This window comes from Bolinopsis microptera, chromosome 1 (genome assembly GCF_026151205.1).
Source record: "Bolinopsis microptera isolate Bmic1 chromosome 1, MBARI_Bmic_1.0, whole genome shotgun sequence".
In the NCBI taxonomy this organism is placed as follows: domain Eukaryota; kingdom Metazoa; phylum Ctenophora; class Tentaculata; order Lobata; family Bolinopsidae; genus Bolinopsis; species Bolinopsis microptera.
In genome coordinates, this window is record NC_087072.1 from 14,548,675 (window position 1) to 14,564,068 (window position 15,394).

Genomic DNA, 15,394 nt, shown 5'->3' on the forward strand with positions numbered 1-15,394 from the left:
AGGACTCGAAAGAGAACCTGTTACACATTGGAACTTAATCTTACCTCAATAAATGTAATAGATTTGTAGTGTTGTAATTAGTTTAAAACTGAGGCGGGAGTTAGATTGAGGGAGCTTATAGTATGGAGCAAGATCTTTCCTTGCGTTTGACAAAATAGCTAATGAGGTCTGATAAGGTAATTTGAAACGGGGCGCTGCAAGCAGCTTGCTGGCTGACACGACCCAAAAACATAATGTTTTCGGTTTTGGTACGATAGAAAGGTTGAGAATGAAGCTGGTTTGATGATAGCTGCCGAGTGGCAGTTAAAATCGCCGATACAAAGACAGAGATGGACCAGATTTAAGGAACAGATTGAGGTGGTTGTCGTAGTTTTTATAGTTTGTTGTTTTCATTAGAGCCCTCCATGGTGGAAGGCTTACCAAAAGAGTGATCCAGGACTCGAAAGAGAACCTGTTACACATTGGAACTTAATCTTACCTCAATAAATGTAATAGATTTGTAGTGTTGTAATTAGTTTAAAACTGAGGCGGGAGTTAGATTGAGGGACCTTATAGTATGGAGCAAGATCTTTCCTTGCGTTTGACAAAATAGCTAATGAGGTCTGATAAGGTAATTTGAAACGGGGCGCTGCAAGCAGCTTGCTGGCTGACACGACCCAAAAACATAATGTTTTCGGTTTTGGTACGATAGAAAGGTTGAGAATGAAGCTGGTTTGATGATAGCTGCCGAGTGGCAGTTAAAATCGCCGATACAAAGACAGAGATGGACCAGATTTAAGGAACAGAATGGGGTGATTGGGATGGTGAAAATTATTTATTAGATTATTTTTTCGGGTTAAATCATTGGTATTGCACTTTTTTTTTCAGTTAATGATGACAGAAGCCATGGTGGTGTAACATTCCTGCTGCTGAGACTTTGAGTGAACCACCAAGATTTTACCACCTAACAGACAAGGTAAAAATTGAGCTGTGATAATATTATTATAGAGTAGTTACAGGTACGTCATGGCTTTAGCGTACCACTGCTAACATACCATAATTTCATAAGTTTTGACTAATTGTGGCGATACTGTGCTTCTTATTAGAAGTACCTGATAATTAATTGATTGCTAATTGTTTTATATGGCATAAGGGACAGTATTTGCAGAGCGTGGGCCGTTTGTTATCATACGTAAAATGTACATTGTACATTGTACATTGTACTATATAGTAATGAGTTGTTTCACTAAAAGCATATTGGATCGGATTGCGTAGGTGGCTGCTGTTGGATTTGAACCAACGATTCACTGTTCTTTAGACAATTGTAATAACCACTATACGAAGTAACCACGCCACTTAGCCGACATATCAGGAGATATTGTAGCTATCTTATATGTAAGCCTTGCAATGTTATAATCGTACTGTAGTTAATTCAGCTGTTCTGCTTTATAAATATAAGTTGGCAAATAGGCGAAATTTAGTTATGAGATTTAATTACCATTTTGGATGAAGCCATAAGTAATGTAATTTTGTGCAGTAATATGAATTATGACAGAGGCTGGGTAAACTCTCTAATAACAGCGCACTGAGGCACTAAACTACAGATTGGACGGTGATACAACAACTCGCACATTGTACTAAACCATTACATGAAGTAACCACGCCCTTTGGAATGACTAATCGGTTTTCGTCAACAATATAATATTAACAAATTTTCTTTCTAAATTTTCCAATAATTGCAAAATTGAAGGAAAAATAAAACAACCGTATGCAGATAAAATCATCAAACTATATGAGCATAGTTACAGAACCCATGCTCTCAAACCACGATGTGACATCTTCGGATAAACCATTTTTACATCCAGAAAACTTAAATAAAATTTCCCTGAAACCCAAAATAGTGAATAAGTCCGAAAAACATTATATAAAATAACTAACTCAAATAATAAAAAGCCGAAAATAAACTTGAAATGTCACAATCCAAATTATATACAATTTGACGAAACACTATACGTGGAACACCTACGGATAAAAATAAACATGGTACCATTCCAAAATACAACGTGTTTTGGTTTTCTGATACATACAAAGATTTTCTATCCACATTTTTAAGAATTAAAGTAATCTAAAATTGAGTGTTTTGAAATTGCTCTAAATGATAGAAGATTAAAATTAACGCACTACTCCTTATTACGTGATAGTTTTTGTCTTTATTACATTAAACATTAAAATGTGCATCAGCTCCCTGTCCTCAGGAAATCCAGATCATCGAATGGTTTGAACTTTGAGGCAGCTTGAAGTTAATCAGTTTTCTGAGTCGTATCTGAGTTCCTTCGTCCTTCCAATTGTTGAAAGAAGTTGCACAATCGTTCAACCAAAATAATCTGACGATAATAAATATTAGTTGTTCTGGTAGGTGTGTTGACAAAAAGGTTAAGAACATATTTTCTTCAATCATCTACCTCAGATCATTGCTCAATAATTATAAACTCATTTTAAAGACAGTTAACAACAAGTTCTTACTTATGCAGTTTCTTATCAGCTGACTCTCTCGCAGGGTAAAATGTTCACGCATTTATCCTGATTACCAGGTTGCAGTTCGCACACATCAGTTACAATCCCTTATTCAACTTCCAGTGTTGTCACAATCTCTATCATGGTACCTGACACTTCTGACACGAGCAGTGGAGGATTGTTATCTCCACACTGATGGTGCCAGCTCATTAGTTTAATACATACTGGAAATCGTCCCACCGATTTCCAGATAATTTTTGAAAGCTACCTATTTATTTGGTCTTTACCCTAAAATGACTGGCATGTATAGTGCCCTAAATACATAGTCAGTATTTAAGGGTAAAACGACCATCTTATTTTAAACGTTACCTGTGTAGTCAAATAAATGAAAAATACTTACTAAAACACTTTTCAAATCCATAACCAGACTTGTGACCCATTGGACACCTTTCGCAAGTGTTCCCACTTGAGCTATGATATGTACTTGGTGAACAGATCTTACAGAATTGTTCATCTGTGACGATTTTTTTCGGTTCTCGACACAGAACTTTTCCACCGGCACACTAATAGAAGGAATATTTTCAGTAATTTTATGTGCTTACATTATCATATTATTTTCATTACAAAAATACAAAAATAGGCAGAATTGATATTTTGGTTAATTATTACTTTTTTCGGCTCTTTTCCTACTTATCCGACAAACTGTTAATATTTCTAGCGAATATATCTGTGACTGCATTTTGACTTTTACATTGTTTATTTTAAACTCGCTTACCAGAACTAGGTGACTTACCTCCCACTCGGTACATGTCATGATTGAACCTGTTTTACAGGAATAACTGATTTCACCAATTTCTCCATCGTACCACACATCTGAAGAGATTACATTTTTAATTATAAGCACAGCATCGATTATTTCTGTTTATTGTTATATTTTCTAAGAAAGAAAAAAACAAATAAAACGTGAATTTATAATTATTCTTGTAGTTTTTACCTTTTTTTAGTACAATACCCAAGTCGTCTGGCAGTTGTTCTTTTACATTACAATCTGAAGCGAAATTGATTTGTTAGCTCTGTAATTTGTATCAGAAGAAATAGAAATTACCCAGATTATCGATGTTCCATCATATGACACAAATTTGCCGATCAGGTATCAGTAAGATATTTAACTCACCATTTTTACCGACACATATAAATGATGTATCATTAAAGTCCATGTCACCACTCGCATTACAAGCTGCAATAGTAGTAGTTGTGTGAGATGAATCGTATGGAATGTAACCAGAAGCACAAGTGACTTTCACAGTTCCTCCTGATTTTACCTTGTCCACAGTTTTACCCGTAATTTTGAAGATAAATCTGGAGTCGTTTGAACATGCTGAAATTTCAATAATTAAGTCTTATATTTGAATAACACAGCACAGTACCGTTTATATTTGGCTATAATAGTTTCCTTTACTTGCACGTTTATATCATGGTTCCTGATTTGACAATTCACTTCTACTCCTCTCAGTTTGAGGAAGAAAAAAATTTGAAAGTCACACATATTACTTTACCGTGGACAGTGATCTGGACATCAGTGTTAGAAGGTGGGGAATGAGGGAACTGTCCAGATGTGACTCTACAAGTAAAAGTGCTGTCTTCTGTAACAGCAGCTCCCGTCACCTCCAGAGTTGCTGTTTGAATGCTGTTATCCACAGCACCAGGGTTTATAGTGTATTTAGGATCATCTGAGATAACATTGCCTGAAGGATCCAGCCATTCCACACTTACTTGGTGTGTAATTCCTGTTATCACACAGGAAATAGCAGCAGCTGTACCGGACATTACCTCAGCGCCCTGGCCTATCACCTCTGATGAATTGGAATGATTCGTTAGCAATAAATATTTTGGAACTTACTTGGTAGATGATCTCTAATATATGTTAGGTGATAAAGTAAATATCAATTTCTTGGTAACCCACTCTTCTAAACGATCACTTAAAATCCTAGTTCAATGAATTTCTGTCAAATTGATTAAGTTATTAAATTACAAAAAGGATGACATACCGTAAACATTAAGGTGGACATCAAAATGTCTTCTGTCTGATTCAGTGTTTTGGATTGAGGACACAGTACAAGTGTACGTTTTATCGGAAGGTGACTGGACAGTAAGGGTTCCTGTTTGACTGTTGGATTCAAGGTCGTATGATCCTGAACTTTTCACATATTTGCTCTCGTCCCCTTCCGCAAATCCAGTCCATTTAATGGACATTTTCTGGGTTATTCTTTTAATCTTGCAAGTGAGTGTTGTTGGTGTGTTGAGGAGCACTTCTCTGCTTGATACCTCCACAGCTGAGGACACATTGATAAGATGTGAAAAAAGTAAACCTTTATTCATTGAAGTTCACTGTTGACAACTTTCAAAACCTGACTAAAACGTAAAAACTTACCATACATTGAGTGAAAAATGTAATTTTAACTAACCAGAACCCGTCTAACTCTGAAGTGGTGTGATGAGACAACGGTATTTATTTATTTTGTGATGGGTTGCAGGTCAGGTTTTGATCTATAAGGTTGAAACTTAACTTACTGATTTCCTTACCCTGACTGTCTTCGCCTTCTTTTTCTTCATCTTCATCATCATCGTCATCATATTTTTCAGTTGTGATAGATGACAATGAAGACGTAGATGAAGATGAGCTGCTACTAGATGAAGTAGCCGCCGTTGAACTTGAAGACTCGTACGTCGATGAAGATGATGTTGTTGGGGTCGTTATTGAGCTGGAAGGACTTGATGCCGTACTCGATGTCATTGACAATGAACCCGTTGTACCAGAGGAAGTTTTTGAAGAAGAGGTACTATCAGCTGCTGTTGAAGATTTAGATGAAGTCGGAGTCGAGGAGGAGGTTTCTACTGTCGGTGTTTTTGGAGAAGAACTTGACGAAACTGGAGAGCTTCCTCCGGTTGAGGAGGTGGAACTAGTAGGTGTTGATAATGGTTTACTCGACGACGAGGACGATGTAGGTGTTGATGAACTTTTCGGTAGCGTTATCGTCGTTGAAGTACTTGATGTAGATTGTGTTGTTGTTGTTGAAGTACTTGATGTAGATGGTGTTATCGTCGTTGAACTACTTGATATAGATGGTGTTGTCGTCGTTGAACTACTTGATTTAGATGGTGTTGTCGTCGTTGAAGTTGATGACGAAACCGACGACGTCGCCGAAGAATTGATTTTTTCCACTGGGGAGTTGAGTCCTAAATGACTTTTACTCTCATCTTTACGTTGAAAAGGCACTATATATTTTCACAACTACAATTAATAAATTTATTGAGTATTTTTTAATGGGATGGAAATGTTAAAATCAGGTGAAGCTAGTCCACATCCTAGCTCCATAATATTTTGACAGCACTCTGTCACAATATGTCACATTATAAGTTTATATTAGACTTACCTATTGGCCGTGTAAAACGGCAGTAAGAGTTAATGTAATCTGATCTCGTCTCACTATCATCCCAAATCCACTTTGCTTCTCCAGAAATCTTCCCAATCACACCCCACGGATCCATCCCGTGATTTCCTATCTCCTCAGCTGGTTTCCAAACGTCTACATCCTCCTGAAACCCAGCCTTAGTCCATCCCTCCTGCTCCACACTCGAACACCTCCATGTGCTGTCCGTTACCAAGATTTCTTCTCCTCCTTCCTCTTCTACTGAAGCTAAAATACCTTCCTCAGAATACCTGTCATAGCAATGTATAGCTATCGTCTTGAAAGAGTCTGATATTTTGAAGATCTTCTCTTCCCTCCAGTCTGAGTTCTCCCCGGATGATGGTTGTTGTTGAGCTCCGTCAATGTACATTGTCATTTCATTATCACACGTTGCACGGAGAGTGTAGGTATCTGGAACAATTGGTTTTGAAATATTGGTATCAAACTAGATATACAGGAAGAAGCTAATAGTATTCTTTGAAATTCATTTTTTACTGCATCAAAAAAATCCATTGTTACGAAGAGCACTAAACACAACGAATAACCACCACCCCACCCCCTCCCCCCCCCCCCCCCCCCCCCCCCCCCCTCACGGTCCACACATGACAATATTAAACACAGGCTTACTGACTGCAGTGCAGGGTAATACATCTTTCAAGTCTTCAGAATTTGAGCTTAAATTTTCAGTGCGGAATTTCCCGTTCTAGTGCAAAAGAATGGCTTTGTTAACGTCGGATTGCTCTTGCATAATACAGTGTACCGGCGATCGTAATAAGCATGATGTTGAACTTCATATTGACTATTATAGATCACAAACTTGTATTCAGAATACGCAGTTACATCACATCCATAAGATCCTGACCCTGCAATTTTATGTTGAATGATGACTACTTTAAAATTTACTTTACTTGTATGGTTTTATTTAAAATGTTATGAAAATTTCGAAGCTCCGCATCAAAGTTCTGGCTAATTTTCAAAATATCGACTTATAAATGCTCTCTTGAATATAAACATACCTTAAGAACGACAAATTTAGTCTACCATAAATTTATTCAAACTTTTGACTAAAATTGTTGTAAACCAAATTTCATAAGACTAAATTTATCGACGACTAATTTTAAAGGAGACCAAAATTTCAGTAGAGCATTATATATGACATGACTATTGAATATTATTAAGCTTACATTTCCTACATTGTTTATAGGGCTTTATAATTAATATAACGACATCACCGTTCCTACTGTACAAAACCGTACCAAATTCCTATTGCACTTAAAGGGTTAGAGCTCCTCTTGGACATTACATTTTTAATCGATCCATCCCAATGCATGCGCATGGTCTATTGAAACGGCTGAAGGATCATATCGACATAAATGATAAACTAGGTCGTACCGACAGAAATGATAAAGTCAAAAAAGGGTGAAAAAGAAACCGAACAGCGTACTGAAGAACTTAGTGACACAGAGTCACAGACTCTGGATATAATATGATGTTATTGATATTCCTGAGTAATGCATTGCAACTTAATCTGTAATCTGCAGCTTAATCCGTTCAGACGGGTGCTCATTGTCGAATTGATAGATCACGTCCGTCTATGTCCGCTTGTCACATACAATCCAAAAAGGACAGGACAGGACATTGCCGGACATTGACGGACAAAAGTGGACAGCAAAATTTGCTAAATTTTGCTAAATTTTGCTATTGAGGCAGGCGGTGATGATTTTTTTTTTTAAATTCAAATTGTATGTGGTTCATTCTGTAGATCCTGTTTTAAATGTATATTGGGGAACGAAGTGAGATGTTCAGGACTGTTGTACTTGGATCATACAAGATCCAGGTAACCTTGTGACGCATTGAGGCACTGAGGCCCTTGAGGCACCACTTTGAGGCCCTTGAGGCACCACTTTGAGGCACTGAGGCCCACGGAAAACCATGCACAATAAAAACTCTAGAGCTTAAAAAGGAAAAACGTGTTTTGTAATTTACCCTGGTCACAATCAGTTAGAGAGCTCGCAGTCCATCCACTCCTTGCTGTTATGTGTGTAGTGCCCACCAGAAAGCACTCTCGGTCAGTCCAATTCTCGGGACTCACGGCTACTCCTTTACAGCGGAGAGTATCATCACACCATTCCTGACAACTCTCAAAACTCCGGAACCGTCCCTGTTTTAATTTCTGGGAGTCCGGAAACATACCAACATTCTTCTCGTAGCTTGTATAACAGCCTGAAATATATTATAGATACGTTTGCGTACCGTGTCTATACATGTGGTCGCAGTTTATAATTTAAAACAGAAATGTTAAAGTCAAAAAAGGGTGAAAAAGAAACCGAACAGCATACTGAAGAACTTAGTGACACAGAGTCACAAACTCTGGATCCGATGTTATTGAAATTCCTGAGTAATGCATTGAAGCTTAATCTGTAATCCTCAGACGGGGAAGACTAAATTTGTCGTTCTTAAGGTAAATGGAATGGAAAATTGTCTCGAAAAGCCGAAAAATGTGACTAAAATTGTTGCAGACTAAAAATTTTCGAAATGTGTGACTAAAATTATGGTAACCAAAATTATGGTAACCAAATTTATTGTGAACCAAATTTATTGGCCCTAAGGTATACTAACTAAGCATTGATACATCATTAATCTAGTTTGCGAAAAGAGAAATCGGAATGGCATCTTTTCCGAAATTAATAATTTAAAATGCTAATCGTTTTGGTTTAGATTAGGTGTGTGACTAACTTTTTCTCGCTGATGTTGATCCAATGCTCATCAATAGAAGAAATATCCCCAATTGATTGTTTCTTGACATCTCTAAAACTAAAATGCGAAGTTTGAAGATATAGAGAAAAAGAATACATTACAATAAGCGTTAAAATACGGTTGAAATGGAGGTATCCGTGTCCTTTTAGCTGGCTCATTATCAAGATATTCGGTCATGTCCCCCGAAATATGAAACAAAACGCTCTATACCCTAAAGCTCTAAAGGTATTTATTTAGTCTATGATATATATATATATATATATATATCTAATGCACCTACAAACTAGTCATCTACAGCTATGTAATACAATAATACCTTGGCTGTTGAGTGCTACGGGCGATAATGCCCGACGCTTTAGCGAAGGGAAAGCCCGGCACGATAACTTAACCAAGGTATTATTTTTATCAGAGTCTACGACTTTTCGGGGAAATAATTCCCGGAAAATGTTATAACCGCTAACAGCTATGTAACCTGAAGTGTTGAAATTAATAGGCTACAGGAACACTAGACTGCCAAAAACTGTCCGAATAAAAATAGTTAGAGCTATTCTGAAAATAAGTCAGTAATGTAACTTACTGGGCCGCGCTCAGCCTGTCATTCCGCCAAATCTATATTCGTTAATGAACATAATAGCCTGGGGTCCTCAGGTAATAATGTAACTTAGAAGGTTCAGTAAGTTGAAATCTACTGAGAAACAAATCTGTGAGATTCGTATCGTGCTAACTGCTAATAAGGGTAATAATATAAATAACAGGTCACACGATAGCTACAGATAAATTTTCATGCGGTTAAACTGTAAATGTGTTCCACCGTTCCACCGTTAATGAACTTACTTTATTTATTTTCATGAAATGAAGCGAATTTCACATTACTTAAAGTTAAATAATCAGAAGATGGTGAGGATGTTTTCTCCCTAAAAAGAAGAAGTAAGACTAAAAGACTAAGAGTTGAATTATCTTTAATAATAGAAACCGTAAAATTAACTGATGATTATGAGCAGCCTCTTAAATGCTTCGAGTGCATGACTATAATCATGTCTGGGACTCTGTAGACTTAATATACAAATTATCTGCTTTTGAAACAACAGCTGGTGTCAATTACTAACCTTCTGTTGGTTTGAATCTATAACAGGTACTTAGTCTGAAGGTCTTTAAATTCCATAATTATTTTCAATCTTATAGAAGCCTGTGTCATTCCCAAAAAATATAAATAGCCATAGTAATCATGGTAGCCATGGTAGCCATGGTAGTCATGGTAATCATTCTCGCTAAAAATTCACTGATAATAAAACTTCTACAACTAATAATCTTTAGTTTTAACACCAGGTTTTGTGAAATTCTTGTTTTCTGAGAATGCAGAGGAGAAAAAGTTCATTGAATTATTGTTCTGAGCAACATTCAATATTAATATATTTATCAATACGTTGTGAAACAAATCATACCTTATCTGACGTAATTTGGAGTTGGACGGACATTGCGTGTATGGACATAATTCTGATTGAACACAATTATTGAACTCTACAAATAAAAGGTACCTCCGAACCTTTGAAAAGTTTTCATTCTTAATATCTTTACTTATGAAGTAAAGTGGAACAGAGATGATAGAGGGTAGATGCAAATAAGTTAACTAATCTAAGCAGTCATGTATATTATACTGTGTGTGCACAGGACACAGGTTGGGGAAAACCTATAGGCTAGGTAGGCAGGTAAAACTCAGTTTTTACCATATTATAAGGCACAGCATTAATACCAGAAAAGACTGTTAAAATCATCAGAGATAGGTCGTAATAATACGCAATATCGGAACTGTTCTATTTATCACAAAACAAAACGAACAAAAAATTGGATTGATAACAGCATGTAAATGGAGCTATATAGATAAGCTATAATATATTAATGAAAGGATATTTTTCGCTCTATAGCAGCCGACCCAGGCCGAGTCTATCGAGCACAAAATAACAGGACGAACCATTTTACCTGTGTCCTATATAGAGTAATAGTTAGGGCAAGAGTTGATTTTTCTGTGAACAAATTCGTAACAAAGGTTTGTCTACAGGAATGTGTTGTCCATAGTCCCAGGAACCACCAAAAAAACCGTCCAGCTGAAACTTTTGGGCAAAAATTTGTATAGTCATTTTTCTCCAGGAACCCATACGCCCCACCCCTAATATTGGTTATTCGGCTCCCGAAGGTCTTGAGATCTCCATAGGGGGTGCAAAATGACCGCAATGGCCACATTATGGCAGGCGAATGATAGTTTCAGAACGATTGGGGCTTTATTTTTCGAAATAAATGGAATTTTTCGAAATTTTTCTCAATTTTATTGAAATTTCGAAAAAAATACACCAAATTATTTTTAACGCTTATTTCAAATCTTACTCGGGAAATAACTTCAATTAACAAATATCAAGGTTAACTAACAAACAACAGATTATTGACCAACCCCCAGACAGCTATTCGACGGTACATGCTACTCTGGTTGAATGTCTTAAGTTATCCTACAGTGAGCCGATGATAATCACATTCGATTTGCCATTGTGGATTAAGGCCACCCGAATAGTACTGGAAACTGGGATGCATATTGTGGTCAGGGTTGGGGGCTTCCACACTCTCACGAGTTTTCTTGGCTGCATAGGCTATATAATGGCAGACTCGGGTTTAGAGGAGCTCATCAAACTCGTGTATCCTGGAGACGTCACGCATATATCGGATGGATGATCTTACTATAAAGCGTTGAGAGCCCACTTTCTGATCGACGCCGCTCTTTGTTGTTTCATTATAGAGGAAGAAGTTTACGACGATGAACTAGTAGACTTGGAAGGTTACATCAACAAATGTGTGAACGAAAATATAGGCGTTAACTTTAAGACTAAATCTATTCAGGATCTATCAGAGAAAATAACTCTGCTTCTAAAGAACCTGTTTTCAAACAGTAGAACAGCAGCTCTATGGGTTACTTACCACAACATGATAACACTAGTAAAGGACTTCATAAGAGCAGAGAGGTTGCACGACTACAATATGCATTTATCAGCAGTAGCTTTGATGCTGCCCTACTTCGCAGCAGCTGGGAGGGGACAGTATGCAAAAGCTTTAAGACTGTATTTGGAGCAGGATGCTATTTTTAAAGTCAAGTATGGGGCGCTTTAAAAGACCTTTAAAGTAACTGGGCTTCACACGGTTTGTTACAACGACCACGAGTGGGCCGGAGTGTGGCCTGACCTCTCCATAGAGCAGAGTCTTATGAGGGCAGCTAAATCTAGTGGTGGATTAACAAGTGGAAGGATGCGTAATCGTGAGTCCGCTCACAAGTTATGGGTGGCCACCCTGAATCAGATGGCTTTAATAAATCAGTCTTTTGGAGATTCATTAGCTAATTCATCGAAGCGAGGAGTACCAACTAAAGCTGCCATCCACTCAGATCTTACCAAGTCATCAATCAAGAAAAACTGTGATGTATTTGGAAAATTATTAACTTGGTTTAAAGTTACTGTCGACTTTACAGAATCCGAAGATAAGACTAAGTTAATATCTTTTTCGACTGGTCTTATATCACAGCCTGGGAACGATGAGGTGAATCCCGAGGAATGTTTGGCCGTTGGGGCTGTCCTTCAACGTGAGCTAGATGGGTTGACATTCATCGGTAAGATAAGTATCAAAGGTAAAGCAAAGAACTTGACACAACTAAGAAAGCAGGTTAAAGTGAATAATAAAAGCGTTGCAGTCGATCCGTTGAAGTGTTTTAACCGTCTAGTCTTGGTTGCTGATAGAGAGACTTCAATAGAGGAATGCCTAACATACGAGTTAACTGTGGTGCCGATGAGCTTATTTGATCAATATCAGATGATGAGGAAATCTAATAAGGCTGCTCTTGGTATAAACCAATCTACACTTAAATCTTTCAGCTTCACGATCCCACTAGTCATTGATGGAGGTTGGCTAATTCACCAACTAAGCTCATTTAAAGGGTGGGACAGTTATGGTGTGGTAGCAATGGAGTACTTGAAGCTTATCCCTAAAAATCGGGAAGTTACTGTGATTTTTGATGGATATGAGCCTTCTACTAAAGATCACGAGCACAAGAGGAGAGTAAAAGCGTTCTGTGCTAATATTGCTGTAAAAAAATCCACCTTTTGTACTGTCACCAAAACAAAATTTCTGAGCAACAACAATAACAAAAAAGAACTGATCGACCTTATCTCAAGCATTTTTACTGTAAATGGTATTGAAGTGATCAGAGCTTGTAACGATGCTGATACTTTAATTGCAAAGAAAACATTGGAAATGTCATTCCTTGGCGATGTTGAATTGAAGGCAGAGGATACCGATATAGTTCAAGTCTATTAGTACATCATTTCAACAGTGACCATCACAATGATATTTATCCAACAACGAAGAAGGGTAAATATTCAATCAAAGAAATATCAAGTCATCTAGATCATAAAGAAAAGGAGATACTTCTTCTAATTCATAGTATTTCAGGTTGTGATAGCGTCAGTGGACTGTTTGGTTTTAGCAAGGTTAAAGTGCTAAAGAAAGCTCTCACCTTTGATGAGCAAGGTCAGTTGGCTTCATTGCTTTCGGTTAGAGAATCAAAAGAAAAGATTATTGAGGCAGGCCTCTGTTTCTTGCAGTACATTTATGGTGACAAGAAAAAGACTCTTTTTGCTTTGAGATTCCTAGCATACAATAGGATGGTAGCGAAAAAGAGTCTCAATCCGAATAGGCTACCTCCAACAATAGCTTCAGCAACGGAGCACATCCTTAGAGCTTACTTACAGTACCATAACTGAGTCCTGCTTAACACTGACAGTCTGAATCACCTTGACTACGGCTGGAAATTGGCTCCTGGTGGCACTTACGAACCAGTTGCACCAGAGTCTATTTTGAACCTTATATGTTGTAACTGTTCTGTGATCTGTCGATGTGGAACAGGCCTGTTTGACTTTCAGATGTTCATGTAGGAAATATGGCTTCAATTGTTTGCCAGCTTGTGGACGATGCCATGGTATGAACTGCACAAACATTAGACATGATGAACCTGAAGAACAAGCGAATTTTGATTAATATTAACTGTGTATTAATAATTGTCGTGGTACTTACTGAGAATACACATTTAAGATTAACTGTATTTGTTATTTGTAGATAAGTTTTTGAATAGATTTAAAATAAGCGTTAAAAATAATTTGGTGTATTTTTTTCGAAATTTCAATAAAATTGAGAAAAAATTCGAAAAATTCCATTTATTTCGAAAAATAAAGCTCCAATCGTTCTGAAACTATCATTCGCCTGCCATAATGTGGCCATTGCGGTCATTTTGCACCCCCTATGGAGATCTCAAGACCTTCGGGAGCCGAATAACCAATATTAGGGGTGGGGCGTATGGGTTCCTGGAGAAAAATGACTATAAAAATTTTTGCCCAAAAGTTTCAGCTGGACGGTTTTTTTTGTGGTTCCTGGGACTATGGACAACACATTCCTGTAGACAAACCTTTGTTACGAATTTGTTCACAGATTGACCCATAAACAGCAATTCTTGCCCTAACTATAAGCTCATGGTATAACTTGCTGAGTATTACACGTGATGAACTATTCTCACTTTCTATCACGAGATCCAATCATGTCCTAACATTCCCTACTCAATATCCCATTATCCGTAATTGTAAACCTAAGAAGGTACATGAAACGTGTGTGAACGATGTTCCGTTACCCAGCTATTGTCGTGCGAAGTACCTACAGCTTTTACACGTCATGACTCACGAGGCACACTGTTCTTACTCGAGTACTGTATCCTACACATCTTCTCTCCACATATATATATATATAATACTCTTTATTCAGGAAATACTATTGTGTATAGTACATTATGGCAGGCGAATGATAGTTTCAGAACGATTGGGGCTTTATTTTTCGAAATAAATGGAATTTTTCGAAATTTTTCTCAATTTTATTGAAATTTCGAAAAAAATACACCAAATTATTTTTAACGCTTATTTCAAATCTTACTCGGGAAATAACTTCAATTAACAAATATCAAGGTTAACTAACAAACAACAGATTATTGACCAACCCCCAGACAGCTATTCGACGGTACATGCTACTCTGGTTGAATGTCTTAAGTTATCCTACAGTGAGCCGATGATAATCACATTCGATTTGCCATTGTGGATTAAGGCCACCCGAATAGTACTGGAAACTGGGATGCATATTGTGGTCAGGGTTGGGGGCTTCCACACTCTCACGAGTTTTCTTGGCTGCATAGGCTATATAATGGCAGACTCGGGTTTAGAGGAGCTCATCAAACTCGTGTATCCTGGAGACGTCACGCATATATCGGATGGATGATCTTACTATAAAGCGTTGAGAGCCCACTTTCTGATCGACGCCGCTCTTTGTTGTTTCATTATAGAGGAAGAAGTTTACGACGATGAACTAGTAGACTTGGAAGGTTACATCAACAAATGTGTGAACGAAAATATAGGCGTTAACTTTAAGACTAAATCTATTCAGGATCTATCAGAGAAAATAACTCTGCTTCTAAAGAACCTGTTTTCAAACAGTAGAACAGCAGCTCTATGGGTTACTTACCACAACATGATAACACTAGTAAAGGACTTCATAAGAGCAGAGAGGTTGCACGACTACAATATGCATTTATCAGCAGTAGCTTTGAT

General features: G+C 37.4%; 2 protein-coding genes across 2 annotated transcripts in view; one reads left to right on the top strand and one right to left on the bottom strand.

Annotated features, from left to right (window-relative positions):
• Positions 1-15,394, top strand: part of LOC134812668 (uncharacterized) — a 90,101-nt gene that overhangs the window by 58,617 nt on the left and 16,090 nt on the right. Inside the window, exon 3 of the mRNA XM_063820178.1 lies at positions 868-955. The gene's annotated coding sequence lies outside the window, so the exon portion shown is untranslated. The remainder of the gene's footprint in view (positions 1-867; positions 956-15,394) is intronic.
• LOC134818505 (uncharacterized) lies at positions 2,602-6,339 on the bottom strand. The gene is made up of 8 exons (XM_063828137.1): positions 5,928-6,339; positions 5,065-5,715; positions 4,542-4,826; positions 4,050-4,346; positions 3,668-3,730; positions 3,488-3,541; positions 3,287-3,366; positions 2,602-2,685 (listed from the first exon to the last, which is right to left on the bottom strand). The coding sequence occupies exons 1-8, from the start codon at positions 6,337-6,339 to the stop codon at positions 2,602-2,604; spliced, it is 1,926 nt and encodes a 641-aa protein (XP_063684207.1).